This window comes from Ilyonectria robusta, assembly GCF_021365365.1.
Source record: "Ilyonectria robusta strain PMI_751 chromosome Unknown BGZ61scaffold_28, whole genome shotgun sequence".
NCBI lineage: Eukaryota > Fungi > Ascomycota > Sordariomycetes > Hypocreales > Nectriaceae > Ilyonectria > Ilyonectria robusta.
In genome coordinates, this window is record NW_025764462.1 from 133,130 (window position 1) to 158,425 (window position 25,296).

At 50.4% G+C, this 25,296-nt stretch overlaps 9 protein-coding genes across 9 annotated transcripts; 6 read left to right on the forward strand and 3 right to left on the reverse strand.

Moving 5' to 3' along the window:
- Positions 1-4,006: 4,006 nt before the first annotated feature.
- BGZ61DRAFT_484033 (uncharacterized protein) lies at positions 4,007-4,514 on the forward strand (the record flags this gene model as incomplete). The annotated part of the gene is made up of 2 exons (XM_046249554.1): positions 4,007-4,050; positions 4,103-4,514. The coding sequence occupies 2 exons, from the start codon at positions 4,007-4,009 to the stop codon at positions 4,512-4,514; spliced, it is 456 nt and encodes a 151-aa protein (XP_046097653.1).
- A 178-nt stretch (positions 4,515-4,692) lies between these two features.
- Positions 4,693-5,625, reverse strand: BGZ61DRAFT_558927 (uncharacterized protein; the record flags this gene model as incomplete). The annotated part of the gene is made up of 1 exon (XM_046255739.1): positions 4,693-5,625. One exon carries the CDS (start codon positions 5,623-5,625, stop codon positions 4,693-4,695), a length of 933 nt encoding a protein of 310 aa, XP_046097654.1.
- Positions 5,626-5,954: 329 nt separating this feature from the next.
- BGZ61DRAFT_430598 (uncharacterized protein) lies at positions 5,955-7,390 on the forward strand (the record flags this gene model as incomplete). Its single annotated transcript, XM_046243816.1, has 2 exons — positions 5,955-6,135; positions 6,197-7,390. The coding sequence occupies exons 1-2, from the start codon at positions 6,043-6,045 to the stop codon at positions 7,388-7,390; spliced, it is 1,287 nt and encodes a 428-aa protein (XP_046097655.1). The 5' UTR covers positions 5,955-6,042.
- A 989-nt stretch (positions 7,391-8,379) lies between these two features.
- On the forward strand, positions 8,380-9,388 carry BGZ61DRAFT_461620 (molybdenum cofactor biosynthesis protein F). Its single transcript, XM_046247193.1, has one exon. The coding sequence runs from the start codon at positions 8,456-8,458 to the stop codon at positions 9,275-9,277; it is 822 nt and encodes a 273-aa protein (XP_046097656.1). The 5' UTR covers positions 8,380-8,455; the 3' UTR covers positions 9,278-9,388.
- Positions 9,389-9,952: 564 nt separating this feature from the next.
- BGZ61DRAFT_558936 (pectin lyase fold/virulence factor) lies at positions 9,953-11,307 on the reverse strand (the record flags this gene model as incomplete). The annotated part of the gene is made up of 2 exons (XM_046255740.1): positions 9,953-11,060; positions 11,210-11,307. The coding sequence occupies 2 exons, from the start codon at positions 11,305-11,307 to the stop codon at positions 10,043-10,045; spliced, it is 1,116 nt and encodes a 371-aa protein (XP_046097657.1). The 3' UTR covers positions 9,953-10,042.
- A 2,617-nt stretch (positions 11,308-13,924) lies between these two features.
- Positions 13,925-15,007, forward strand: BGZ61DRAFT_365651 (putative N-acyl homoserine lactonase AttM; the record flags this gene model as incomplete). Its single annotated transcript, XM_046241627.1, has 1 exon — positions 13,925-15,007. The coding sequence occupies one exon, from the start codon at positions 13,925-13,927 to the stop codon at positions 15,005-15,007; it is 1,083 nt and encodes a 360-aa protein (XP_046097658.1).
- Positions 15,008-17,618: 2,611 nt separating this feature from the next.
- BGZ61DRAFT_365804 (general substrate transporter) lies at positions 17,619-19,309 on the forward strand (the record flags this gene model as incomplete). Its single annotated transcript, XM_046241638.1, has 3 exons — positions 17,619-17,781; positions 17,838-17,976; positions 18,031-19,309. The coding sequence occupies 3 exons, from the start codon at positions 17,619-17,621 to the stop codon at positions 19,307-19,309; spliced, it is 1,581 nt and encodes a 526-aa protein (XP_046097659.1).
- A 1,006-nt stretch (positions 19,310-20,315) lies between these two features.
- BGZ61DRAFT_365711 (glycoside hydrolase superfamily) lies at positions 20,316-22,891 on the forward strand (the record flags this gene model as incomplete). Its single annotated transcript, XM_046241633.1, has 3 exons — positions 20,316-20,441; positions 20,504-20,958; positions 21,007-22,891. The coding sequence occupies 3 exons, from the start codon at positions 20,316-20,318 to the stop codon at positions 22,889-22,891; spliced, it is 2,466 nt and encodes an 821-aa protein (XP_046097660.1).
- Positions 22,892-24,407: 1,516 nt separating this feature from the next.
- On the reverse strand, positions 24,408-25,281 carry BGZ61DRAFT_558940 (uncharacterized protein; the record flags this gene model as incomplete). Its single annotated transcript, XM_046255741.1, has 2 exons — positions 24,408-25,194; positions 25,246-25,281. The coding sequence occupies 2 exons, from the start codon at positions 25,279-25,281 to the stop codon at positions 24,427-24,429; spliced, it is 804 nt and encodes a 267-aa protein (XP_046097661.1). The 3' UTR covers positions 24,408-24,426.
- Between the last annotated feature and the right edge of the window lie 15 nt (positions 25,282-25,296).

Genomic DNA, 25,296 nt, shown 5'->3' on the forward strand with positions numbered 1-25,296 from the left:
GGCGCTGCGCAACGGCCTCATCGAGGATCAAGCCTCTTCTCATGCACATGTGGCATCATGTAAACTCTATTCTTCCAGCAGACGTAATATAATTAGACAAAACGTTTTAAATGTTTGAGATTGGCGGCACAGACGTTTTGGCGCGGTCAGAAGTCCGTAGACGACAATCAATTTCGCTTGCGACGCCTCACGGCTTGATCCCGTGGTGCTATCGACGCCGTGTGGACAAGTTAAATCGCACACATCGGCACCCAAACATGAGTACCGAAAACCATCGGAGGTCACGAATAGTCTATGTTGGGTAACAAGAGTCTCCCCTGCGCAGATGGTAAGTATTACGGTGGACATGAGTCAGATCTGTCAGCGAGTTTGACGGTGCGGTCTGAGAGCGCAGTGTTGACATAATCAATTGCGTACCTACGTAGTATCACGGATGCTATGCTCACAAAGAACACCAGATCGGGAACCCATGTGAAGATCTTCAACTGGCTAACCCTGAAGGGCCCGAAGGTCTGTGGCCTGACAGGGGAGTGATACAGTATGGCCACAGCGCAATCCGAGGTCCGTGATAAGTTGCCCCCTCACGATTGTTTCCGAGTCCATCATCTTGGATTCTTGGACTACCTGCTAATAATGGCTCTGTCTAGCAAGTATCCACCTCTAGACCGGTCTTGAAGAAGACTGACACCTATCATGATTTAGTAGTGCTATACTATTAACCAGCCTGGGGGAAAGTTGCCGAGTTAGGTTGTGTCAAGCCCAGAACGCCCAGTGCGTGAAGCGGCTAAGGCGGGCCGGACTAGCCTCCAGCCCCATTAGCTGCAGGGTTTGGGTAGTGGACTAGAATTGGCTCGAACTGTCACTAAGCTGGAGAAAACGTACGATATTTTCTTGCTCTTCCATAGCTGGGGGTGGGAGGGTTACACTTTGGGTAGGCAGGGCGTAGTCAGATAACAGGCCAGTCAGTCAGTGGCCAAAAACCAACATCCTTCATCCAGCCCTCAAGAATTGAAGGAGATACTTGAACCTCCAGATTCAAGATATCACCGAGTCGGTGTCGATAATCACTAGTATTAGTATCAATGATCCCCACCCCGTTAACCTCGGTCAAGTAACCTCGGTGAATTTTAGAGTGTGAAAATACCCGATTGAGCCATTATCCGACAGGTACTGCCCGCCCACTAGCCCATAAATACACCGTCAAATGCCCCTGACTCGTCTCGATCGGAGGCCGCCATCGGGAGAGTTCGCAGATCGCGGCAGGTGGAGTCTTGGGCGAGTTCTTGGCGGGGACGCCTGTGGCCGAGAAGCCGGGTACTCGGTAACGTATCCACCAGCCAAGGACCTGGAAGCTGGGACTAGGATGGAGTAAGGCACTCTGTAGTCGAGGGAGCTAGAGATAGCACTGGTTTTAGAGGCACTGCTATGGATAATTGCAAGTGGATGGGTGGTGGCACACGACTTAAGTTGATTACGACGTTAATCTTACAGGCCGGAGAATGGGCACCGTTCCATTCCATCTCCGGCAGCGGAATCGTGCTAAACGACCCAGAATAATTTACGGATTGAAAATGCCAAGGGCGTGGAAGGTTGGCAAGAAACGCCTTCCTAACCAAACTTCGGACCCCCTATCTCTTATTGTGGCAAACATCCAATAAGCGGAGTAAGTCCCCCGGAGCCACCGGTTTCGATCACGCATTGTCAACCGGGTTCCGTAGCATCTCTCCAAGAACCGCCGTATTAGAATTGAAGCTATTGAACGGTGGCTGTAGCGGGTGGTGACATCGCCGTTCGAAGGAAAAAGTGTATTTCGCATACCACGTTCTGGTCCACGTGCAGCATGTCTGTACCTGACTGACGTGCGCGACTCTCCCCTTCGATGATTTCATCAATGGAGTCTTGAGTCCCACTCCGCCGGACGAACACCCTGTGGAGCTTCTTGTGGAGCGCCGTGATTTCGTCTCAGCTCTCGGGCATTTGATGGCAAGGGTAGATCGGCTTCCCCCACTTAGCTGGCAGTCCTCTCCCAAACGTAGTACCTTACTGCCGTCATTAGCAGGCAGAATGCGACGTTGACCTGATCTGTGTGGTGGCAGAACCTGGGGCAGCGTGGCTAGCTCTGCAAGACAAGGTGGGAGATGATTGTTCGGATGGTAGCGAAAGCACTAGTGATTGTGGATAAGATCGCCCGGCATCTGACCAAGCCGGTCTTGAATCATGTCGCACTCGCGGTGGAGAAAGTCTGTCTGTACTACGAGTGTGCTTTGGCCTTCGACGCAGGTTGAGACCACCAGTGGCGATGAGTCCGAGGATCCGGATCGACCACTTGAACAGACTGGCGCTGATTTTAGCTGGTGTCGCCATCGTATTGAAATTCCTGAAGAGCCATTACTACCCCGGCATTATTGGCTCATCAAGTGGAAGCTACGAATGAGTCAACCGCCCTCTCCGCTTTTGATGCTTGGAGAGGGGCTTTGCAAAGCTCAGGCTCCCATATTGAATGATATTGACGATAGGGAAACGTATAACACATAGCATGATACGAGAAAGTTCGCTTGATCTCAGAAGGGAACACAGGTGATAAAGACGGACTAGAGACTAATATTATGAGCTCGATGCATACTCCTGCTCCTGCATGTCCCTCGTTGTCAGCATTCACCTTATGGCAAGTAAACATCTAGGATGCTCTTTTCCTTTCTAACAGATGGAAGAGGGTTATGCCTATTTCTACCGACGTCTTGATATACTGCGAGGATAGCCGGTGATCATGCTGACATGGCGCCACGTTGCGGATGTTCATCTCGTTCTTTATTCCTCCTAGACACACTGTATGCGAGCAACCTGGCAACAGAGCACACACGGCTGGACTACTTCCTTGTGTGCGAAAACGAATGGAGAGTAGTGAATGGCATAAGTGTGCTGAAAGTTGCACGTCTAGCGGTTCCGTTTCTGTTCACACCTCGTTGAGGACCCACGCTCTTTGCATCCGCCAATAGAAACCCTGCCTACGGAGTGAACGGTATTGGATATACAGGAAGGCAATCTGGCTGTCGCGCCGGTGGTAGATTGGTCCTCTTTCTGTTCCCTTCAGACTTAGCCATACGCTTGAGTTATATCCCTCTTTCGTTGAGGTGAACAAAAAGCCTGTCAAGGACTGAGTCATTTGTGATTGAACGAATGACTGACGTTCGTAAAGGTTGTTTTTGAAAACCTGAACCTGGCCCGCGCTGAACTTGTGCTTGACAGAATTTCACAGCGCGAGTAATCTGTTGGCGACAGCTTTACATCAACTTACAGATGGTTCACCACTATTTCTTTGCAAAGGCAAGCATCCAACTCCTTCGCAACACACAAAAATGATGCTCGGGCTTATTTGTTGTAGCTTTCAGGAATGGTATCGTACTAACACCGAACTTTCTCGTCTGCTGTTATGTGAACTCCTGCTTTCATCTCCGCGAGGTTGTATGGGTGAGCCTGGGATTATTTGAGGATCAGCCACGAAATCAGCATCTCATTCTTCAATACAAGCCTCGTTGCACCACTCAACACTACACCATCGTTCACACGGACAACTCGTTATGTCTCCGACATAAATTACCACAACGAATGCGTCAATGAGTCTAGACAATTGCAAAATAAGCGAAAGAGAATTACGCAGCAGAAAATCAAGAATTACCCTTACCAAACGAAGCGATGCGTGAAGGAGCTGGCACTAGCAGCCAATCTAACGGGACGAGGCAGATATGACACGTCAGGATGCAAGAGACACACCATCAGGTTGGCTATTTACCGAGACGCACTTATTGGGGGGCCTGGGGGCACTGTGTCGTTCGTTGGATTGTTGGGCTGCTCACTTTCTCGTGTCAAGACCTCGTCATTCTTCGTCTGTTCATCTTCGCCCAACTTTCCACCTCTTCAAGCCTCACGGCGGCGCTCCCCAAGTGCAGGAACACAAAACCCATTTGAGAAATGATGAGTGACGCCCATAAGTGCAAGATTAGTCAACATGACCTCTTCCTCTACGGCCCTGGGGTTCCAGGGCCCTCTATTGTCAGTAGTGGCAGTTCGAGAACTCCATCGACTACCTTGAACGCACTCAAAGCTATCAATACTCCCCTCTGGCCCCCTTCAATTTCTGGCTCGGAGAACCAGTCTGGCCGACTTTCAACGGGAGATGGGCCCACCGACGATCAGTCACCTTGGTTTGGTGGGCCATTACTCTCTGGTTGCTACTCACCCAGTCGCTAACAACCCCACTCCTGGAGACAGACCGACCGAATATCGATAAAATCCAAGATTTCTCTAGTTACGATACTCGACCGCTACCCGTTACCGCCGGCCCTACGACCGAAAACTCAACTGTCCCTTTGACGCCGTTCCCTTTCAACAATAGCCCTCCTACTCGCCACCTACCACGTTGCTACGATAGTCGTCTCTCACATTGGAACACGCTCGGGCCATCAAAGAAGATGTGGAAGCGAGGGACAACGACTGTCGATGGAAGAGATCATTAGGAAATTGCGGGGATTTGATACAGAGTATAAACGGCGATGATCGAGACTAGTCTCTGGGTGGAAGAAATCTAGCCACGTATCCATTCATTTATCACCTATTCCTCTTGTTCCTAAGTTCTTGCTGCTCCTGTGCTTCCGGGATGTGTTTGTAATGCCCACGTGCGGTGCTCCGGTTTACTTATGCAAGCTGAAGAGGATGAGCCTCCAAGAACTCTTCAAAAGTAGAGAGTCTGCCTCTGGCGTTCTCAGCAGCCCAGGTAACCAACTTCTTAGAATCTGGTCCGAAGTAGCCGAACTCCTCTCCATAGCTGAATCCCTCAGCGAAGATGTCAGCTGCGATAGGCAAGCTCGCCTTGAAGTCCTCATCTGGGATCTGCTTGAAGACGATGGTTTTGCCCGTGGTCTTGGATAGAACGGCGACTATTTCCTCCAAGCTGTATAGGGCTGTCGCGGCGCAGAATGTCTTGCCTTCGTATTTGTCAGGTTCGGCTAGGATGGCGCCAACAAATTTTCCCCCGTCCCCGACAGCGTCGATCAAGGGCAGTTGGGCCTTGGAGGAGGTGTTGCGGGATAGAACCCAGGTGCCATCGGGAGCCTCTCGTGGAGCCAAGAAGGTCTGGGACTGGAAATTCTCCATAAATGATCCCGGGCAGTAGAATGCGCTCTTGATTGATAAGCCTCGAATGTACTGCTCTATTTTTGCCTTTGCATCGAAGGCAGTAACTTTGGTGTACTTGCCGCTGGAGATATCTGTGACCGACGGCAGAGTACTGAAGATGATGTACTCCGCACCTTTCTCAACAGCGACATCAGCGATCATCTTGCCATTGCTGTACTCGTATTCCACAGCATGGGGGCCGAAGGAAGGTGTTGTCATGGCGAAAATGGTGTGCGCGCCGGTCAAGGCTGTCTCGAGGGAGGCTCGGTTGAGCACGTCACCCTGGACGACTTCGACCTTCTCCTTGAGCTGCTTGGCCTTCACTGAGTCGACATCGCGGGTGATGGCACGCAGCTTGTACTTTTGCGAAAGCTCCGGGTCGTTCAGCACATAGTTGATGACTGAACTACCCTGCTGGCCGGTAGCGCCAAAGACGGCTAGGATCTGGGACATGTTTGAGGTTGTATTGGGTAGAAAGCTCCGGATATTGATATGGTGGATCTTGGAACTTTGCGAAGAAGTGATTGAAGTTTGATGATGATGCTCAATAAATCGGATCCCCTCGCTTTTCTTATACTCATTTGAGCTGACAATTGAGACGTCCGGTTTGAATCCTGAACTTACATTGGGGTCCTTGATTACCCAAACCAAGTTAGCGTATGACAAGGTTCTTCGCAAGTTCGCTTTCAGATATAATTGGCTAGTTTACCTTCTCGATGCTCCACGCTGCTTAGTCTATCCCGCTTACCAATTCAGATCCCGGCGGACAACTGCTTCACATGCTCGCATCCTCGGATGTTCGCAAGTTCGCATCCTCGCATTTTCGCTACTCAAGTCGATGATTGACTAGAGCCTAAGACAAAGTTCATAATGGACTCAGCAAGTACTACCGCTCAACGGCGGGGACGGCTACTGAGAAAGTCTCGATCAGGCTGTCGAGACTGTAGACTCCGAAAGGTCAAGGTATTATCCCTGTACACAAACCGATAAAATGACACTGTCCATGCAAACTGAATTTATCTAGTGCGATGAGATTAAGCCTGTTTGCTCGAACTGTCGCCGACGATATGTAAATATCCAGTGTTGTGACTGGACAACGGATGCTCCTCACAACGGCGGTTATAGCTCCCGATCCGATGCCCTGCACCGACTATCAGAGGATAGCCGATCATCAGAGGATATGGCAGTGCAGGGCGCCTTGAATTACACCAAGAATGCACCTATCCATTCCTTAACGTTGCATCCCAGGTCGGAGGCAAACACGAGTCAATGGCGGACTCTAGAGCTACGCTTGATGTACCATTATACTGCCGTGGTTAGCCACACCATGCCCGACTGCAATGGCGCGTCCGCAAGGTCGTGGGAGCGAACCATACCACAGTTATCATTCGATTCCGAAGTGGTTCTGAACCCGATGATGGCGCTGTCTGCGCTCCACCTCCACGCTCATTCACCCAACGATTCTGCCATGGCCGTTGCCTTGAGACGGTATCTCGACCGAACCCTCGTGAACCACCGTCAAGCTCTGTCAAATCCCGGTGGAAGTCTTTCGGAACAGCTTTGGCTCTCGGCGGTCCTGATTACTCATGTGTACTGGCTGCTCGCACATCAAACGCAACTCAACGAGGGGTATGAGCTTCCAATTTCGACCATGAAGATGCTGGAAGGGGTTAGTGTCCTCTTCGCCCGAAACAAGGTATTCCTTGGTAAACTGGGATATGGACCATTTGAGCATGAGGCCCTGCCTCAGATAGCACCAGGAGGCGAATTATCAATGGCCGCTAAAGTGCAACTACACGACATTGAGGAGGATCTCACCTACTTGCTGGATGCATTCGACATTGTGGCAATGCCGGAAGACATCAAGAGCATCTATGTGGGAGCGAAAGATTACGTGCTGTACCATTACCGAGCATTCTACTCCGGCACTGCTACCAAGACTCTTCGGCGGTTCATTGTAACCATGGCTGTGAGATGTCACCCGAGGTATCGTGGCATGCTCGAAAAACACGATCCGCTCGCGATGGCACTGCTGGCTAGAATGTTGGTCCTGCTGAGAGGACTGGACTTTGCTTGGTGGGTGAGTGGAAAAGGAGAATACGAAGTTGTGGAACGAGACGTCAGAGGCATCCGTGAACTAATGCCCGCGAACTTGCGCTGGGCAATAGATTGGCCATGTAGGGTCTTAGATGGGGACATTGTACTGAACAGGGACTGACAGAAGTCTGGTCTTGAATGAATAGTAAGAATTGTGAGCAATAATTACATCGACGGCAGTGAAGCTTTCTACAAGCAGCGGGTTGATGCATGAGTTTATACTGTTAGGGAATTGACTCGCTCGCATCCTATATAGACATCACTGCGGCTTGGATAAGAAGATTTTAATTTTGATCGACAGCTCAAAGAGCAAAGTTTGTCCCCGCGAAAACGTTGGTGGTGATCAAGGAGATGCTATTAGTAAACTGACCGGTGGTAGAGTTTACTACGAGCTTGCCGCGGAATAATACATCTGGATACTCAGGGCCCTTCAACATATCCAAGACTGGAATGGGCTGGATACGCAAAGTTTCAGCTCCTCCCTGAGGTGATAATCCGTTACCTGGCCGTCCCTGGTACATACGACCATAGCTCTTAGAAAATAGGGATCCCGTCCGCTCTCCCTTAGTCAAGCTGAGAAGCGGCGAATTAGTACTCGGGTCGGTGACGACCGGGGAATCCTCGCTGTTGTATGTTTCCTTTTTGCCCTTGGTGTCTCTTTTTGCGTCGTCCCTCCACCTCATTCTTTGGTAAGATCCCTCATCCCCCCGCCTGCGTGGTTGCCATATCCCATTTGTCACATGCCCTCTCATTCCGAACATTATCAGAGTCCATCCTGGGAGCTTCACAATCTGCGCGTCATCCCATCGTTTTAATTCGCCCCACATGAACCATCGTGTTCGTAGCTAGCGGAAAAGAGGTTGAGTGCGATTGTGGAGGCAGAGTGGGCTAAACTTGTTTAGGAAATTTAGTGCGAGGGTGCTCTCTGGCAATCTGTAAAATCTCCAAACCTTTTTGAGAAAATCAGTCCGAGATATCTTAGAGTTGGGTTACTAATTATCCTCGGAACATCGGAAGTGGTCGCAGCTCTATGTGTCAGTATTATTGAAGCATGAGTATATATATTATCGTTTGCTGATGCGGAAGCGTTGCTCAAGATAACTGCCCAATCAAACACAACATCTTATCAAAATCTATACTTTCTCAACCCTCCCTTAAAATCCAGTCTAGATAATATTGTCTCAAAATGGCTGCATCTACGGAGATTTCTGATTTCATCCCCGTTCAGGACTGGCCCAACCTAGAGGAGCTCGCCGTTGGGTACCATGAACACCTCATGCCCGAATCTCATAAACTAAGTGGGAAGCATTTCGACCACGTATTTGACAATGCCTGGCGAATCTCTCACGAGTTTGTTGACGAAAGAAAGCTCGTTTGGAAAGTCCTGGAAGGAGAAGGTGTTGGGCTAACTGGCGAGGCCGAATACAAGTCTTTCGAAGTTCGATCGGATATCTTCTTTGTGGATTTCTACAAGCCCGAACATGAACAACAAGTCACCATGGTTCTTGACATCGTCACTGGCCAAACCGTGGTGGGCGTCTCTGGTTTCAGCGACGAAAGCGGAAAGCGGAGAACATGGACCAACTTCGTCAATGCCATAAAAGACGACCGTGGCACTGTTCAGCCCTATCTCCCCACTGAGGAGCTGATTGGCAAACACGTTCTATACCGGTACAACCCACGAGACGCCTACGAGCATCTGTATTTGAACAAAGGCACTTTCGTGTGGCACGCCGTCAGTGGCACTGAAAAGGGCCTGGCAGACGCAGAACGCTGCAAGATGCTGAAGCTGCGAGATTCACTCTATCTGTTGTTTTGGACGGAAACTGTCATGCCAGTGGAGTCTATTGTGGTTGTGGACCTGGAAGAGATGCGTTCTACCGGTCGCTTCTTTTGCTGGGACCCGAAGCCGAACCGAGCTGTTCACATGCAATTTGGGTCGTATGCTACTGTTCTTGGACAATCGAACATTCCTGCGATTCTTGCCAAACCACCAGTGCGCAGGTAGATGTCATAGAATTCATTTAGGTGGTTCGACATGCTGTCTCGGCTTGGTATACGCAGATACTACGCGGATATGGGACCGCTCTTGGTTGAGTACCCTCAACCTCATTCATACGCAGCTAGGTGGATAAATATCCAGTACACAGGTGCTCACCACAATATAAATAAAAAACACACCGTGAAAGAAAAGCCCAAATCATTGCGTTACTCTGACTTGAACCCAGCCCATCCGTTTAACTTCTAGCATGTTTGAAGGTTCTCCGTGATTCCAGACGGACTTACGCAATGCGCTAGGACGGTGAGCAATCAGGGCCTGTGAGGCTTATCATTTGGTAGTCCAACTTGATGTACAAAACTTAATCTGCCAAATTATCACTTGTGTCAACGTCTTTCATAGTCAGCACCTACCCCAGCCCCTTATGTGGATAAGTGAAATAAATCAACAGAGAGACTTATTTTTTTAAAAAAAAAAATCGGGCCCACCCCCCAGGTCTCTAGTATACTGCAATATTCTCCTCATATTCACCGCTCAGATCTCGAGGTTGTACTACAGTTATTACATTTTTTCCCCATGGACGACAACTTCAGTAGCACGCTGACATGTTGGGAGCCGACATAGGTGCAGAGAATCGAATTTCATTTTCAGAAAGTCATTGAAATTATTTTACATTAGTGTGCCCAAATATACTCCGACGTAATTTACCAAAGATGAAATTCCTATTAACGTGACTCATCCAATAAAAATTTCCTTAATTGCGCCAGCATTGAATCATTTGCAGAGCTTCTTGGGGAGCGAGCATTCGTTGCAAGCAATGATGTTGCCATGGCCAGTGGTGTTGACAAATATGTCGATGTCGTTCCTGCGCATGATGTTGCGGAGGATGATGTTACCTGAGGACTCCGCCTTCTGACCGAAAGCTTTGCATGAGATGGAGAGTGGATCTTCTGTGCATTCGTCGTCGACAAGGACGATGCCGGTACCTTTGCCACCAATCTTTTGATCTTCGATAACATTATCAAGGACCTTGGATTTAATCGCACCATCAATCACAATACCGGCAGCAAACCCAATATCTTTACAAATGGGGTTATTCGCGCCGATGGTGTTGTGGCGGATCTTGGCTCCGTAGACGTAGGGATCCACAAAGACGCCAAAGCAGCAACCTTCGACATGGTTGTATTGAACATCTGCCATCTTGGTCTGGACGCAGAGACCGACAAAGTGGTTTGAGACATGGTTCTTGTTGACCAAAACACCGTTCTGGTTGTCCATGCAGATACCGATGCTGCCGAGGACGCTCGCTGTGACAAAGTTGTCGTCGATGTGACTGTTGATTGAGCCAACGGTGAGAGCCCCGTACTTAGCACCATCGGTGAGTGAATTCTTGGTTACGCGAGCGTTTCGGGCACCGACGACAGCGATGTTGAGACCAGAGAACTTGTTGACCTGGAAGCCGGTGATCAAGACGTCATTGACATGAGTCTTAACAGAGATGACCTTCTTGTGCTCAGTGACAAACTTTGTGAACTTGATTCCGGATCCTGTGACACAAATACCGGCCTGGGTCTTTGGACCGGCCAGACCACTGCACGTGTTCTTGTAAGGCTTGGCAGGAGGGACAATGATGGCATTGTGGCCGATGAGCTGAATGCCGTCTTTGTCGATGGTGATCTGCTCCGCATAAGTGCCCGGTGCAACGACAATCTTATCTCCACAAGAAGCTTTGTTGATGGCGGCCTGAATGCTCTTGCCATACTTGACGTAGATGGTGTGGCGCTTCTTGTAGCTGTGTTCCACGGGGTAGCCCCAGTCGTTGCTTGGGTATTCCGAGTCCTGGTATTTGCAACAGCGCTTGTCACCGTACTTGCAGCCAGAGCCGTAGTCACGGTCTTCCCATGTTAGCTGCTTTCGTATCCTGGGACAGAAGGGATGGACTAACCTTCTAAACCGACGGGCTCGTTGGGACTCGAAAGAGGGGTGGCAGCCGCAAGGCTCGCCAAGGCAATGTTGACAACTCCCAGGCTGAACTTCATGATGGGGAACTGATAGCGAGTGTTAGGAAAGATTAGAGTAACTGTGCCTGGTTCTTTGCAGCGAATGTGAGGAGGGCTCGTTGCAGTCAGCTGGGCCGACGAGAGTGATCTTATAATGACGACGCTCAACAGCGCTTCTCATGTGGCAAAAAACGGCGCCCCCCTTTGAAAGGGGCCGAGACGTCTCCTTCATTCCTCAGCTCGGAATTGAGTTGTCTGAACGGCAAGCTTGTGCCGATAGTTAATTCTAGGCGTCGGGTTGATTCCAGGCCGACGCCATGGTGGCTAGTGTTTGTTCGCATTTTCAGCTGCTCCAAAGATGGTGTGCTGTACAGGTTGTGAATAGGTCAGTGTTACCTAATTTTGACGGATGCAATCTGCTGAATAGACTCTTCCAGCCCAGATCATCACGATCGATTGCGCCTTCAATTGCCCTGATTTTTCAGCGTGGCGCGCTTCGGTCCATCGGCTGATCGATAGGGCGCCATGGCGGAAGCTGATTCAATTGATAGGGCGCCGCAATGCACCAACGCGAGGGGGAGCTCTGGCCTCGGAGCAGACTAAGGTACGCAAAGAGGGGAAATAACGCAGGATGAGTTGTTCTGGCCCAGCGTAGCCAAAGCTTGTAACGCCACCCGCGCCGAGTTGATGGCGGTACCTTGGGGAGATTGGTGGCTTTCAAGTGTTTTGTCGCGGATTTTCTTTTCTCGGCACACTCTTGGATTGACTACCTTCCAATCCATACTAGCACACGAAACTATTGCTATTATTCAACTTTTACTGCGATGCTCATTGTAGCCCTTGCATCAATCAGGCGTCATATGACTACCTCCCTCGTACCGGCTGCTTGGTTAAGGGGAATTGAGTTGGCGGTGGCGTATGGGCCTCGACCGAAAAACAATGCTCCACACGCCCTTCAGGCTCAAATTTCAAGCTTCAGAGGAATACCACACTGTCATAGGGGTAGGTAACACGGTTGTGATGAGGGCATTGGTAAGGCTGGATTCGGCGTGGCACCCCAGGTTTTTAGCTTGCTGCTACCACACCATCGGGACTGTGCGCCCAACGAGGCGGTGACAACAGTGACAACACCTCATTATGCACTCATCACTAGGCTAAGATAGCTTGCCCCTTGTTTCGAACCACGTTAGCAACACTTACACACGGCCAAGTGTAGGGCGGCCAGCTGCCCCCTTTAAATCACCCGTTGAGACATTTCCCACAAAGTTTGTCAGGTGATGGTCAGGACAAACGTCATCATTGGCAAGGCGTCCGAAAAGACGCAAAATTGAACAACGGGGCTGAGTGGACGATCCCGAAAACCCCAGTATATAGTCTAGTCCGCTCGTGGATAAGCTAGCATTTAGAACGGTAAGGGGATTAATTGCAAGGGCGGAGAGTGAAGTCAGACTCTGACTTTTAATCATGAACCCAGGAATCGCCCCACGCCCAAGTAGTCTACGCTCTCCTCCTGACCGTGGAGTAGACACGGCAGATCGACTACCGGGAAAAGCCTGGCGTATGATACCATCTCGCTTCATCTGTCATATGGCGACGGCGAACTTGATAGGCTCCTAATCCTTGCCAAAACTGGATACCCAAAGACGCGAGTATTTGGATTGCCAATTTATGAGTATTCCCAAAGAAACCCTCACTAGGCAAGGTCGCAAGCCCCCCATTCCTGGTCCGGGTCGAAGGCCCCATTCGCCCCGACCGGTGAGATGTCGGAGTTTGGGTCGAAACAGAAGAGCAGAATAGCACACAGTGTCAGGGGCTGGATCCACCCTGTTTTTTACAGCGACCTTACGTCTTGGGGTCCATATCAGTGTGATGAGCCCGCCTACACTAGGAGGTTGGTATAGGGTAAGGGGGATGCTGGGGTGTAGGATCAGGACATCACGTTTGAGCAATGCTGGCCCACCTTTTGGAGGCTCAGAATTTATAAAAGCGAGGTGTAGGATCCGTAGGGTATAAATCCATGTGATCCCATTTGCTAAGAGCTATGGTCGTATATGGTACTTTGTGATGCTATTCTGCACTAAGTTCATGCGACACTGGAGCAGAGCTCACGTAAAACCTCCACACAATATTTGTGCTGAGCGACAACCTTGCATCAATCACTAGGGCCATAGTTGTGGCACGATACTATAGGAACACAAGTGTTATAGCATTGGTTTTTAGAGGTGTGCGTCAGATGATGCTTATGGCCGAGTGCCGAACTGCCGCCAAGCGGATCCGGTCCGGCAAGAGAATAACAAACTTCCACTGTCATACCGAAAAGGGCTACTGACCAGAACTGGCATGCCCGTGAGCAGCTTTATCGACACAGAAGACCTGGGCTCGGTAGTCGGCATACTCAGACACCCTATATCGGCTTTCGGCAGGGACTTGTAGGTGGATTGCACATCAAACGAAAATTCATGGAGCACTAACAAACTAGGATTGGCTTGGGATGCCCATGGATTTACTTAAATAGATGTGGAGTCTTGGGTCATACCAGAATATCTGTACGTGGTGAAACTGAGACAACTAACCACCAATACTTCAATCTATATTCCCCGAAAGCCAAAAGGCATTCACCAGTAAATTCCACCAATTCCTACAATTAGTCGCAGAAATGACTTCTTCGCCGAAATTTGAGATACCTGCCTCTTCGGCAACCGTCCAAGTGAGGGTCATCGACAGTACCAGCGACATATACGGGCCGATGAATACAATGATCGACTCACCCATCAAAGGGCACGAGTTCATCCAATGCCCGTCGTTTTCCTTCTTGGTGGAGCATGTTTCTGGCCGCAAGGTTCTGTTTGATCTTGGGCTTCGCAAGGATTGGGACAATCTAGCCCCTGTCGTGGTCAGCCATCTGAAGAAAGACGGGTGGAAGCTATCGGTAGAGAAGGGAGTCCATGAGGTGCTCGAAGACCATGGGGTAGACAGGAGTGATGTCGAAGCAATCATCTGGAGCCACTGGCATTACGATCACACCGGAGACCCCTCGGCTTTCCCACCCTCTACCGCCCTGGTTGTTGGGCCTGGGTTCAAAGACATGTTCATGCCAGGCTACCCAGCCAATGAGGATTCGCCTGTCCTGGAGAGCGATTTCGCTGGAAGAGAAGTCAAGGAACTCGCTTTTCCCGAAGGTGGACCCAAGATCAGCAACTTCAGCGCCATTGATTACTTCGGAGACGGTAGCTTTTACGTTCTCGACGGGCCTGGTCATACGATAGGCCATGTGTGCGCGCTTGCTCGGGTAACGTCGTGTCCAGATTCATTCATCTTCATGGGTGGCGACTGCTGCCACCACGCCGGTGAAATCAGACCATCAACCTACTTGCCTCTGCCTGCTTCCATCACGCCAAACCCGCTGTCAATACGCGGGACGGGGCCTTGCCCGGGTGCCATATTTGAACACCTGCTTAGAAACGGAGACAGGGAGAAGCCCTTTTACGGCCAGCTGCGACCAGGCTTGCTTTTTAGCGATCCAGACGTGGCCGAGCAGACAATCGAAAAGGTTCAAGAGGCTGATGCAAGCAAGGCCATCATGGTCATAATAGCCCATGACACGCATCTTGCTGGCGTCATCGACTTTTTCCCGAAGTATGCAACCGATTTCATGGCGAAGGGGTGGCTCGAAAAGACTCGTTGGGCATTCTTGAAGGACTTTTCCGCTGCCCTCTCGTCGAAAGATAGTAGGATGTAATTAAGTGTTTAATTGTGTATTGAACCAGATTGATGTTTGGTTATCAAGAGCCATGGCATTACTTTTGTCTGTCACGACATTTTACTGATTCGCTGCCCTCATCTGAGCGGAATGACAGCGGTGGGTTGTACGAATCCTCCGTCTCTATTTTAATAGTCCTCTGGAACCAAAACAAACGCACATGGGGCACGCACTAGAGGTGTGGGAATTGAATCTACTCCGGAACAGCCGGTCGCGGAACGCACACCGGGATGTCTTGTACCGACAGTCTCCACAAGGCGACTCCTCCACCTTGCGTGATAACAAGGCGCGCACGCTCGGGTTGCACGCCATGCGTTGGACTTGAGAGTATTCTGGTAGAAGCACGGGTCGTTAGCTCGCCGCTTATTAGGCCCTCAAGCCAATGTTATGCTGCGAAATTAGATATATCTCTTTCTCTTGGCCTCATCTTCATGTTGACATTCTCAAAACCTGCCTAAGGACCTAGCGATCATGCAATGGATAGCGGAGGCTCCATGGCATTTTGTGCAGTTTATTTTAGTGTCCTTCGAACCTAGCGCAACTCGGGAGCCGTCATGATCCAAGGTGTTACTGGTTGGTGCCCTGCTGGACTGCGGATAACGCAACTCAGTATGTGTGCTGTTATTCTGACAACTCTCAATTTCGCCAAATTCACTCATTTTAGATTGCAGTCTTTCTCAGATGTCATTAAATATTTATAATTACAACCCGTCAGCATGGATACTCGCCCGACAGGAAACATCCCGAGGCATGGCAGGGTTGCTTTGCATTTCATTTACTCCACTCTTCTGGACACTCTGCCGTGCTAAGCGATGGCTTCAATTGCGGGGAATGCGTACATGCGGTAGGCTTGATCGTCTTTCAATTATTAACACTTCTCGGGGTATAGATAGGTGAATGGTCGTTGCTTGTACTGCCTGGTCCATTGCCTGAAGCTCATTTGGTTGGTGGTGACATCCAGAATTACTCCCCGACAAACCAACATCTCTTGCGAGATCTTGGTCTACGGCTTACTGAGGAAGGCTTGACAAAACGGGCTTTAAATTTGACCCCTTTAAAACAGCAATGCCCATACATCGTCAGTTCATCCCCTGTCGGAGAGCGTTTCAGAGCTGTCAGTGTCCCATTTCGGGCCTTCACAGTACATTCCAGTACAAAGAATTGTCACTGACCAATTTAAAATGCTCAAATGCTAGAATAAAGGCACATGCACTGGTGCTACATGAAGCGTGGATCTACTTCGCCGGCGTCTGAGGCCTCCCAGATTGATCCTGCACTCTCTTGGGATCACACTTGGCTTCTTAGCCTGCCAAGTCGGTCGAATGTGATGGCAATTTCGAGGCCTCGTAATAGTCCCACCACACCTCCGGCTGCAATTTCTGAGAACATTTTGGTTCCGTCGTGGGTCGAGACTCGAATGGATCGGGCCTTTGGACTGCTCAACCGGGACACACAACGACGAAACGACAGTAGTCCCAGCACATCGCACACATGATTCATTTTATCGACTAGTGGCAATATGAAATATTGACTAGCAGGTTCGGCTTCATGGTCTGGTCACGGATTCTGTAGCATCATACTCCCGAGTTTACGAACCCTTTCATGTAAGTTTATTTGGTGTACTTGTAACCGATTGTCCAATAGACACTGCAAATACAGAAAAGAGAACGCCACACTTGAAAGCCAAGAAATAGCCAGGCTGTTATTAGGCTTGGGCGGTTGACAATCTGGCATATGCGCTGTTGTCTAGTAGACAGCCCTCGGATCTTCCGCCGCGGCAAGCTGTGGGGAAATATTGACCCCAAACAACACGTCGATTCTGCGCCGCAAAGTGACACTAGTTCGGCCTTTCGCTTGAATCGAGACCGAGAAAAGGGCCTTTGGAGAACGCTCGGGTTGGTCTGGACGTGGAGAAGTGCGGAACAGCCCCAGGATCCGGAGAGGACCAGACCCCGCGCTGTGGCAAGCTTGTGCTCTTTGAGGTCTAGCGAATGCGGAGAATCCATGGGTGAGTAAAGTCTCTCGATAACTTGAGGCAATGTAATCGTCAATGTGTCGCTAGCCAAGCCTCGACGGGGATAGCGTCTGTACTGCGGTTGGCTGGGGGCCGGGAGTCGAGTCCGCTTTAATCTACACCGCCGAAGCCGAATCTTGCATCCGGCCGATTGAGATTCGGAATTCCCGGGTCCCCAATGCTACCCCATGATGCGAACTTTGCCCCATCCCCCTGGCGACTTGTATCCTTTCCAGCCATTCAACCGCTCGAACTGTTGGTCTTTGGACGTGCCGGCGTGCTCTTAGGTGACGTGTACCTCGGTAGACTATACCCAGAGCTTGGATTCCGAGCGGACTTGGCCATCCTGAGCATAGTTGCTTCCCCAGTCTGGGGTCGTGAGTCTGGGGTACCAGTAATCCTCTAACAAGGCGTGTGCCGCTTGCATATATAAGGGACCGTCCCTGCATCAAGCCGTCCCCTCTGGAGATCCTCACCATCCAAAGTCCACTAGATTCATCTACGGTGTGACGGTGCCTCAACCATCCTCCAACTTGCCACATTTAAAGACCCGGAATCACAATGGCCTCCAACGACATGGACAAGGTCCAGCAATTCGACCATGTCGAGTCTACCGACTCGGTTGACAAGTTCGTCTTCTCGGACGAGGCAGCCGAGCGCGGATCCGCAATCCAGGAAGAGGAACGCAACCTGACCATCAAGCAAGCCGCGGGAAAGTGCTGGAAGTCCATCATGTACAGTAAGTCTTTGCGCGTTCTGGAGGAAAAGTGTTTGTATGAACTAACGGCCCTATAGGCAGCGTGGCTTTTGCGGCTGCCATGATGTTCGGATACGACAGTATCGCAAACGGCGCGTCCTTGTCCATGCCGGCCTTCCAGCTCTACTTCGGCGCAATGGGCGAGACTGGCCCGTACCTCCCTTCCATCTGGACCTCGTACGTTTCCATCTCCGACGCGACATCCCGATCTTTATAACTTACATTTCATAGCCTCTGGAGTGCCATGTCCAGTCTTTCCCAGGCCATTGGAGCCTTCTCCGCCGGTTTTTTGATGGATTACTTCGGACGAACATACGTTGGTAGTGCCTTTTCTGCTCTGACTGTCGCTGGTACGGCTATGCAGTTTGTGGCCAAGACCCGCGGCCTGTTGCTGGCCGGAAAGATCGTCAACGGCTTCGGCATCGGAGCTGGCATGGCCGCTGGCGTTACTTACGCGTCTGAGATTGCGCCTGTGAAGCTCCGAGCTCCCATTCAACAGGGAATTGTCCTCTTCACTGTGGCCATGTTCGCTTTGGCCCTTGGTGTCGTCCGAGCCTTCGTCCCTAATATTACCGTGTCAGCTTTCCGAACTGTTTTCGCCCTTCAGTGGGCCGTGGGCGGTTTGGCCACTCTGCTCTTCCTTCTGGTCCCCGAGTCTCCCAACTTCCTCGTTCAGAAGCAGCGCTTTGCTGCGGCCAAGAAGGCGCTAAGCAAGATTTACGGCCCCGAGACCGCCGGCGATCGAATGGCCTTGTTGGTCAAGACTATCCAGGAAGAGCAAGTCAACTCTGAGATTCAGTCCGGTAGTTACCTGGATTGCTTCAAGGGCACCGACCTCAAGCGAACCTTGACTATTCTCTTCATCTACATTGCCACCAACGTGGCTGGAGCGGCATTCCTGACCCAGAACATTCTCATCCTGATCACGGCCGGCCTCCCTGCCATCCACGTCTTCGATATCGGAGTGGGCGGCTTCGGACTGGCTATTGTTATCATTCTTTTGACTTGGGCATTTGCTGGACGATTCCGCCGCCACAACGCGTTTTTGTTTGGCTGCATCATCAACTTGCTTACAATGGTTGTTATCGGTGGTCTCTACTATGCCCCGGGACAAAGTGGCCTGTGGGCAAGCGCCGTTCTGATGAACCTCCTCATCACTCTACAGACCAGTATTATTCAGGGAATGGGCTGGCCTATTGCGGCCGAAATCTCGAGCTACCGCCTGCGTAGCAAGAGTCTGTCCCTGGCCACTATTTCTCAAGCTGTCATGGCCTGGCTTACCGCCTTTGTCCTGCCATACATGTTCAACGTCGATTCCGGCAACCTGGGCATCCGCACAGGTTTCGTGTGGGCCGGATGCAGTGTCTTCCTGGTTATTGGCGCCTGGTTCCTTGTTCCTGACACTAGCAACCTGACGGCCGAGGAGATTGACCACATGTATCTCGACGGCGTGAAACCCCGTGACTTCCAGAAGGCGTGGCAGCAGAGACGTGCTGCTGGAGAGAACTGAGAATACCGAGAAGGAATTTGGATACTGTAAGAAATTATTAGTTATAGCAAGTGAAATTGACAAGCCATCTGGCTGGGTTGATATTCATCCTTATCATATTATTCCACAGCCATTTCTGTTTACCCAATGAGATCTTGAGCATTGTAGAATGCGGGTGCCATTGCAAGGAGGAATAGATTGTGATCAAGAGATTCGAAGGTGCTATCACCAAACCTCATGAAGTCGCTGCCACAAGCACTTTAGTTGAAGAAACCTAAAGCGAAGGATGTTTACGCTAAGCGATCATATTGAAACCCGTGGATCTTTTCCTTAGCCCGAACTCGAGACATGTCGCGTTCTACAACTCAGTTAGTCCTTACGACGCTCATGTTGGCGGGTCAGTGCGAAGTGGAGCTGGTCGCATTCTCAAGGCACCTTGCACCAGAGTACACCGTTATCTGCGCTAGTCATTGACAGTTAGAGAGGTGAGTTTTGAGAAAGAAAATCCGAAATTAGTGGAAAGGAATACAAGATGATTCGGTGGAGAAATTTAACAGCGTGTTCAACTCTATACAGTGAGCTTTGTTCTACAGAATGGTACATGGATTGACAGATGTTGCGACACGGACCTCAATGACCCGAATTTAAACATGCTGAAAGGGTTTCATAGACCTCAAGGCCACATTACAAGGTAGCCAGGGAGACAAGCGTGTCCGCTCCTGCTTTGCACTAAAACTCTGCGCCCTCGGATGCGTCCCGGCCCCCTTGCGGAGAAGCCGGACGACGATCCCGTGAGCCTCCCGGAGCCTCCGGGATTCCCGGAGTCCCACCTCGCTGGTCGAATTGCGGCCAAGCCCGGCATGCTCCATTACAATCGTGGCACGACGCCTTTCTACTTCCAGGCGTCCAGTTATTATTTCTCCAAAGAATGCCCAGACTTGTGCAATCTCAGCTTCATGCGATTGCCTGTCATAGTCCGCGCAATATTCATCAACACAATTTAGCACGCCAAATAGCAACTGGAAATATGGAAGAGGTAGACTTCTCAACACTCATTGGCGATCTTTCCTTGGAGGAAAAGATCAGCCTGCTCTCTGGCCGAGATTTTGTTTCCACTTCGGGAGTGCCCCGCGTTGGCATCCCACCCTTGAAGGTGTGTTGTGTGCTGCGAATTGACTTGCCAGTGTATAAAATAGGCTAACCATTGTTCCCTAGACTGTTGACTCCGTCAATGGAATCAGGCCAACTGACTTTCACGGTCAACTCTCCACAGCCTGCTTCCCCAACACAACCTGCCTGGCGTCCACATGGAACGCCGAGCTATTGGAGCGCCTGGGACAGCAAATAGCCCAACAGGCCAAGTTCAAGCATGCTCAAGTTGTGCTGGGGCCGACCATCAACATCCACCGAGATCCTCGTGGCGGTCGCAACTTTGAGTGCCTCAGTGAAGATCCCCTGCTGTCTGGCCATCTTGGTGCTGCCATTGTCAATGGCATTCAGAGCCAGGGCGTCGGAGCATGCCCCAAGCATTTCGTCTGCAACGACTCGGAGACGTTTCGGCATTATTACAACGTCGGCGCATCTCCAGACGGTCGACCGCTGCGGGAGATTTACTTGGCTGCGTGGCAACAGCTCATCAAGAAGTCCAACCCCGTCGGTGTTATGGCTGCGTAAGTTTCCTCCTCCGTACACAACTGGGTTCTGCTAATCATTGAAAGTTACAACAAGGTAAACGGCACCTACTGCTCAGAGAATAGCGACCTTATTGAGAAGATCCTCCGAAGGGAGTGGGGTTTTGATGGCGCCGTCATGTCGGACTGGTTCGGAACTCGCTCAACTGTCCAGTCGATTGAAGCTGGACTGGATCTGGAGATGCCGTTTCCCTTTTTCCGGGCCGGAAAGCTTGCGAAGGCTGTCCAAAGCGGTGAGGTCAGCGAGAAGACCATTGACGCTCGTGTGGAAAAGGTGCTCCAGATGCGCAATAGGACACGCCCTTCGCATGGAGAGGGCCCAGAGACATCAAAGATTACTGAGGAGAGCAACGCGATTGCGCGAGACCTCGCATCAGAAGGCATTGTCCTGCTCAAAAACTCCAACAACACCCTACCTTTCAGCATCTCCGATTCTCCAACGATCGCAGTTATTGGAGAGTACGGACAGCGTCCCATCTTGACAGGTGGTGGCAGCGCATCTTGCGAGCCCCAGTACCGCCAAGTTCCCCATGAACTGTTGCGAAAGGCCCACCCGAATCCTGATAATGTGCAGTATGCCTCTGGCGTACGCACCCGTGTCATTGTCCCAGTGGCTGAGTCCGGAATTCTCACAGCCAAGAACGGTAAGAAGGGCGTCGATGTGTCGTATTTCAACGACGACTCAACCGAGCCTCTGATCACCGAGGTTTTGGACGAAGCCACCATTTTTATGCTCGGGAAATACAAGCCAGGTCTGAAGATTCCAGAATCTCATCTGGAGATGTCAACGACGCTCATCCCGAAAACTACTGGAACACATCTCCTTGCCGTTCGACATTCAGGTGCCTTTTCCCTAAAGGTCGGCGACGTCGAAGTGCTCTCTGGCCCAACACCTGATATTACTACAGAGCAGTTCTTGTTCCGCCCTATTAAATATGAGACACGAATTGAGATGCCGATGGAAGCAGGAAAGGCATACCAAATGCATCTTACAATGAAGTCGCGCGAGCTTATGATCGGCGAACCCACCCCTTACGGCGCAACGCTGTGTTTTGAGGAACAATACTCGGAAGAGGGTGCGATTGCTGAAGCGGTGGAGATCGCGTCTAAGGCCGACATTAGTCTCATTTACGTCGGCCGCAACCAGCAACACGAATCGGAAGGCTTCGACATGGACGGCATCATGCTACCAGACAACCAGACGGCGTTGATCAAGGCGGTCACTGCGGCTTCGAAGAAGACTGTTGTTCTCCTGCATTGCGGAAACCCTGTCGATGTCAGCAGTTTCGAAGACAGCGTCGATGCCATCGTCAACATGCACTTCCCCGGACAGGAGGGGCCAGGAGCAGTAGTCGACATCCTGACGGGCAAGATCAATCCCAGCGGACGTTTGCCGACGACCTGGTTCAAGACGCTGGAGGATTGGCCCAGCTATGGTAACTTCCCGTCTCAGAAGAAGGAGAACGGAGACATTGAGATTAGATACGCCGAGGGTCTCGCTGTTGGATACCGAGCACCAGATCGACAAAGCCAGATTCGATGGCCATTCGGATACGGTCTATCCTATACCTCGTTCGGTTACGAAGATTTGCAGGTCACGGTCAACAAGTCTTCATCACCAGCGAAACTTACCGCCACCGTCCGCGTGACGAATACGGGACAAGTCTCGGGCAAAGAGGTCGTTCAGGCGTATGTCTGCCCTGCAAAGACCACTCAGGTCTGGCGGCCACAGCGAGAATTGAAGGGCTTCGCCAAGACTTTGCTGGAGCCTGGCGAGTCGCGGGTAGTTACTATAGAAATGGACCTGGATACTGCCTGCAGCTACTGGGATGAGGTTGAGAAGGTGTGGAAACTGGAATCTGGCGAGTACAAATTAGAGGCCGGTACTTGCAGTGCAGCCTTTGTTGTGTAGATTTCATTGTGTATTTGGGTCGCTGAACTCGTCCGCATTGGTATAAAAAGAGTATTAGTAACCAGTTCATCAGACCAAAGCCCCATTGTTGCATAGGTATGTCATCTAATTACTGAGCTACCTAGCCTCTTAAGTGATGCATCCTTATAGGTTGCCAGATAACGGGCTCACTACGAATGAGGCTGAGCTGGTCAGTTGGCTTCCCCGCGACACTGTCATCTTCCTATATTTTTGCTGCACACAGGGAGGTCGATTTGCAAACCAACTGAGACATATGGGTGAAGTCTTGCCCTTCATAAGCCTTCGAGATCGTTCGATCAGGTGGCTCTCTTGCTGGGCCTTTACGAACACGAAGTCGAGGCGACAGCGATTTCCAGCAGCGACCCTATTCCCGACTGACCCACCATGAGTGAAGTTCTGGGAATTGTAGCCGCATCTGCGCAATTTGCCGAAATCGGCTTCAAATTTGTCAAATTTGCCAAGGCTGTCTACGATCAGATTCAGAACGCCCCCGAGGACGTTCAGAAATGGCTCATTGAAATTGAGTAATTGAAGGAGCTTGTGGCGGATGTCGAAAGCTGTCCTGCTCTCGAACCATCCTTGAAGTTGATTTCTATTTTAAAAAGCTATTTACCGGCCACGCAGGAGGCAGTGGTGCCTGCTTGATTAATATTAGAGATCATGAGGAGTATAGGGGTCAAACAACGGGCGTACTCTGAATGCCGCTAGCACATGGTACCGATGCGAAGAACCAACTTGAGTTATATGCATGTAATATTCATATGTAAGTGATTATTAACACGCATATTGACAGGACACACATTTCCTTTGCTTTGCGTGGCCTTCAATGTGGCAGCTTGGCTTCAATACATGATTTAGAGTATAGAACATGTGACTTGATCTTTGAATGGACTGGGTAAATAGTCTGTATTGTTGATACTATTTGTCACATTATTAGGTATCGGGATATCGGATTCCGGATGTATCATGCTATTGAAGCTTTCTTCCTTCATCATAGGCGTCCATCGCCACCTGCCTCGTCATCGGCCTCGTCACCGATCTTATGATAGTCCTACCTTTCCTTGATTTTTCCTATAGCTAGCTAAAGCCAAAGACTCCGGACCATCCGGAGCCTCTCGGCCGTCCGAGGTCATCCGAGGTCATCTTCATCTATAAGACTGACCTAGCAGACCTCAATTAGATAGGAAGAATAGCAAGAGCTTCTCACACATATGATCCTATCCATCTGCTAGATGCAACACTATTGTTGGTGTTTTTTTTTACTGTTGAGCTTCTAGTCCCCCCTCTGGGTATGTGTACTAGGGCACCCTAACCTCTTGATAGAACATGTGATGTAACACAACATGGAAAGGATTTCCGACTTCCCTTTCACCACACACGCATGTGTTTTGACCGCTATGCTGGCTGCTACGAAGTACAAGCTTTTGCTATCCCTGGCTAGTTTCATCATTCTTTCTTGTCGGCGTTGGGATTTACAAACAAGTTTAGCCGGCGCCTAGCACCGTTTGCGATGCTCATGTCACGACGTGAGAGCTTCGCCTCCCTTCCATCGTGGACATCAAAAGACTGAGCGCGGCCTCATCCCTGGCCCCATGATCACCATCCAACGACCACTCTCTAACCTCCGCAAACAGAATTCTCCAATCAATCCAATCCTCCCATCCTACCCACTCGCCGGCCATTTTATAGCAGTAAAAGTATTCTAGGCGATTCACTTCGGAAATGCCGGTGCCATGTCGGTATTTCTCCCCACTGGAACCTGGGGCTGGACAGTCGAAGTATCGGAACACGTTGTGCTCCAAGGCGTGACTTAATACGGCGGCATCAAAGCCGGCTTTGTAGTCGCCATCCGGTTTCAATGTGATTCCCTCGGCCGCTGCATTGAAAGTCTCCTTCGGCGCTCCTTTCCAAACGCCACGGCCCATCTTAAATACTTTCAAAGAAAGCATGGATGTACGCCAGTGGGAAAAGATGGTGTGCCACCGAAGGGGAAATTGAAGTTTTTTGAAGGTGGGGTCCTGTGCACTCTCAACGTCCCTTCTGATATATCCCTCATTGGATATGACGATATCATCGCCCTTGTCATCCTTCCCAATTACTTCGGTACTTTCATCTATAGGAATGGGGCATTGAGCTTGATAAAGAATATGACAGTCATCGAGGTAGAGCTCTTCAAGGCCCAAGGATGCCACCCAATCCACCTGCCACTGGTGACTGAACGTGTACTTTCCAAGGGCTAGAACCTTGAGCAAAAAGTAACTAACTACAAAAATCAGATTTGGCTAAAACGACAATAGGTTTCTTATTATTTTATTCACTCGTTACTAATTTACCTGGTGTTTTATTAATATTTGCCGATTGCACGGCATTGAGGTGTGTAGACT

Coding starts and splice junctions, on each gene's coding strand:
- BGZ61DRAFT_461620 (XM_046247193.1), top strand. CDS start 8,456: ATGGCTGCATCTACGGAGATTTCTGATTTCATCCCCGTTCAGGACTGG.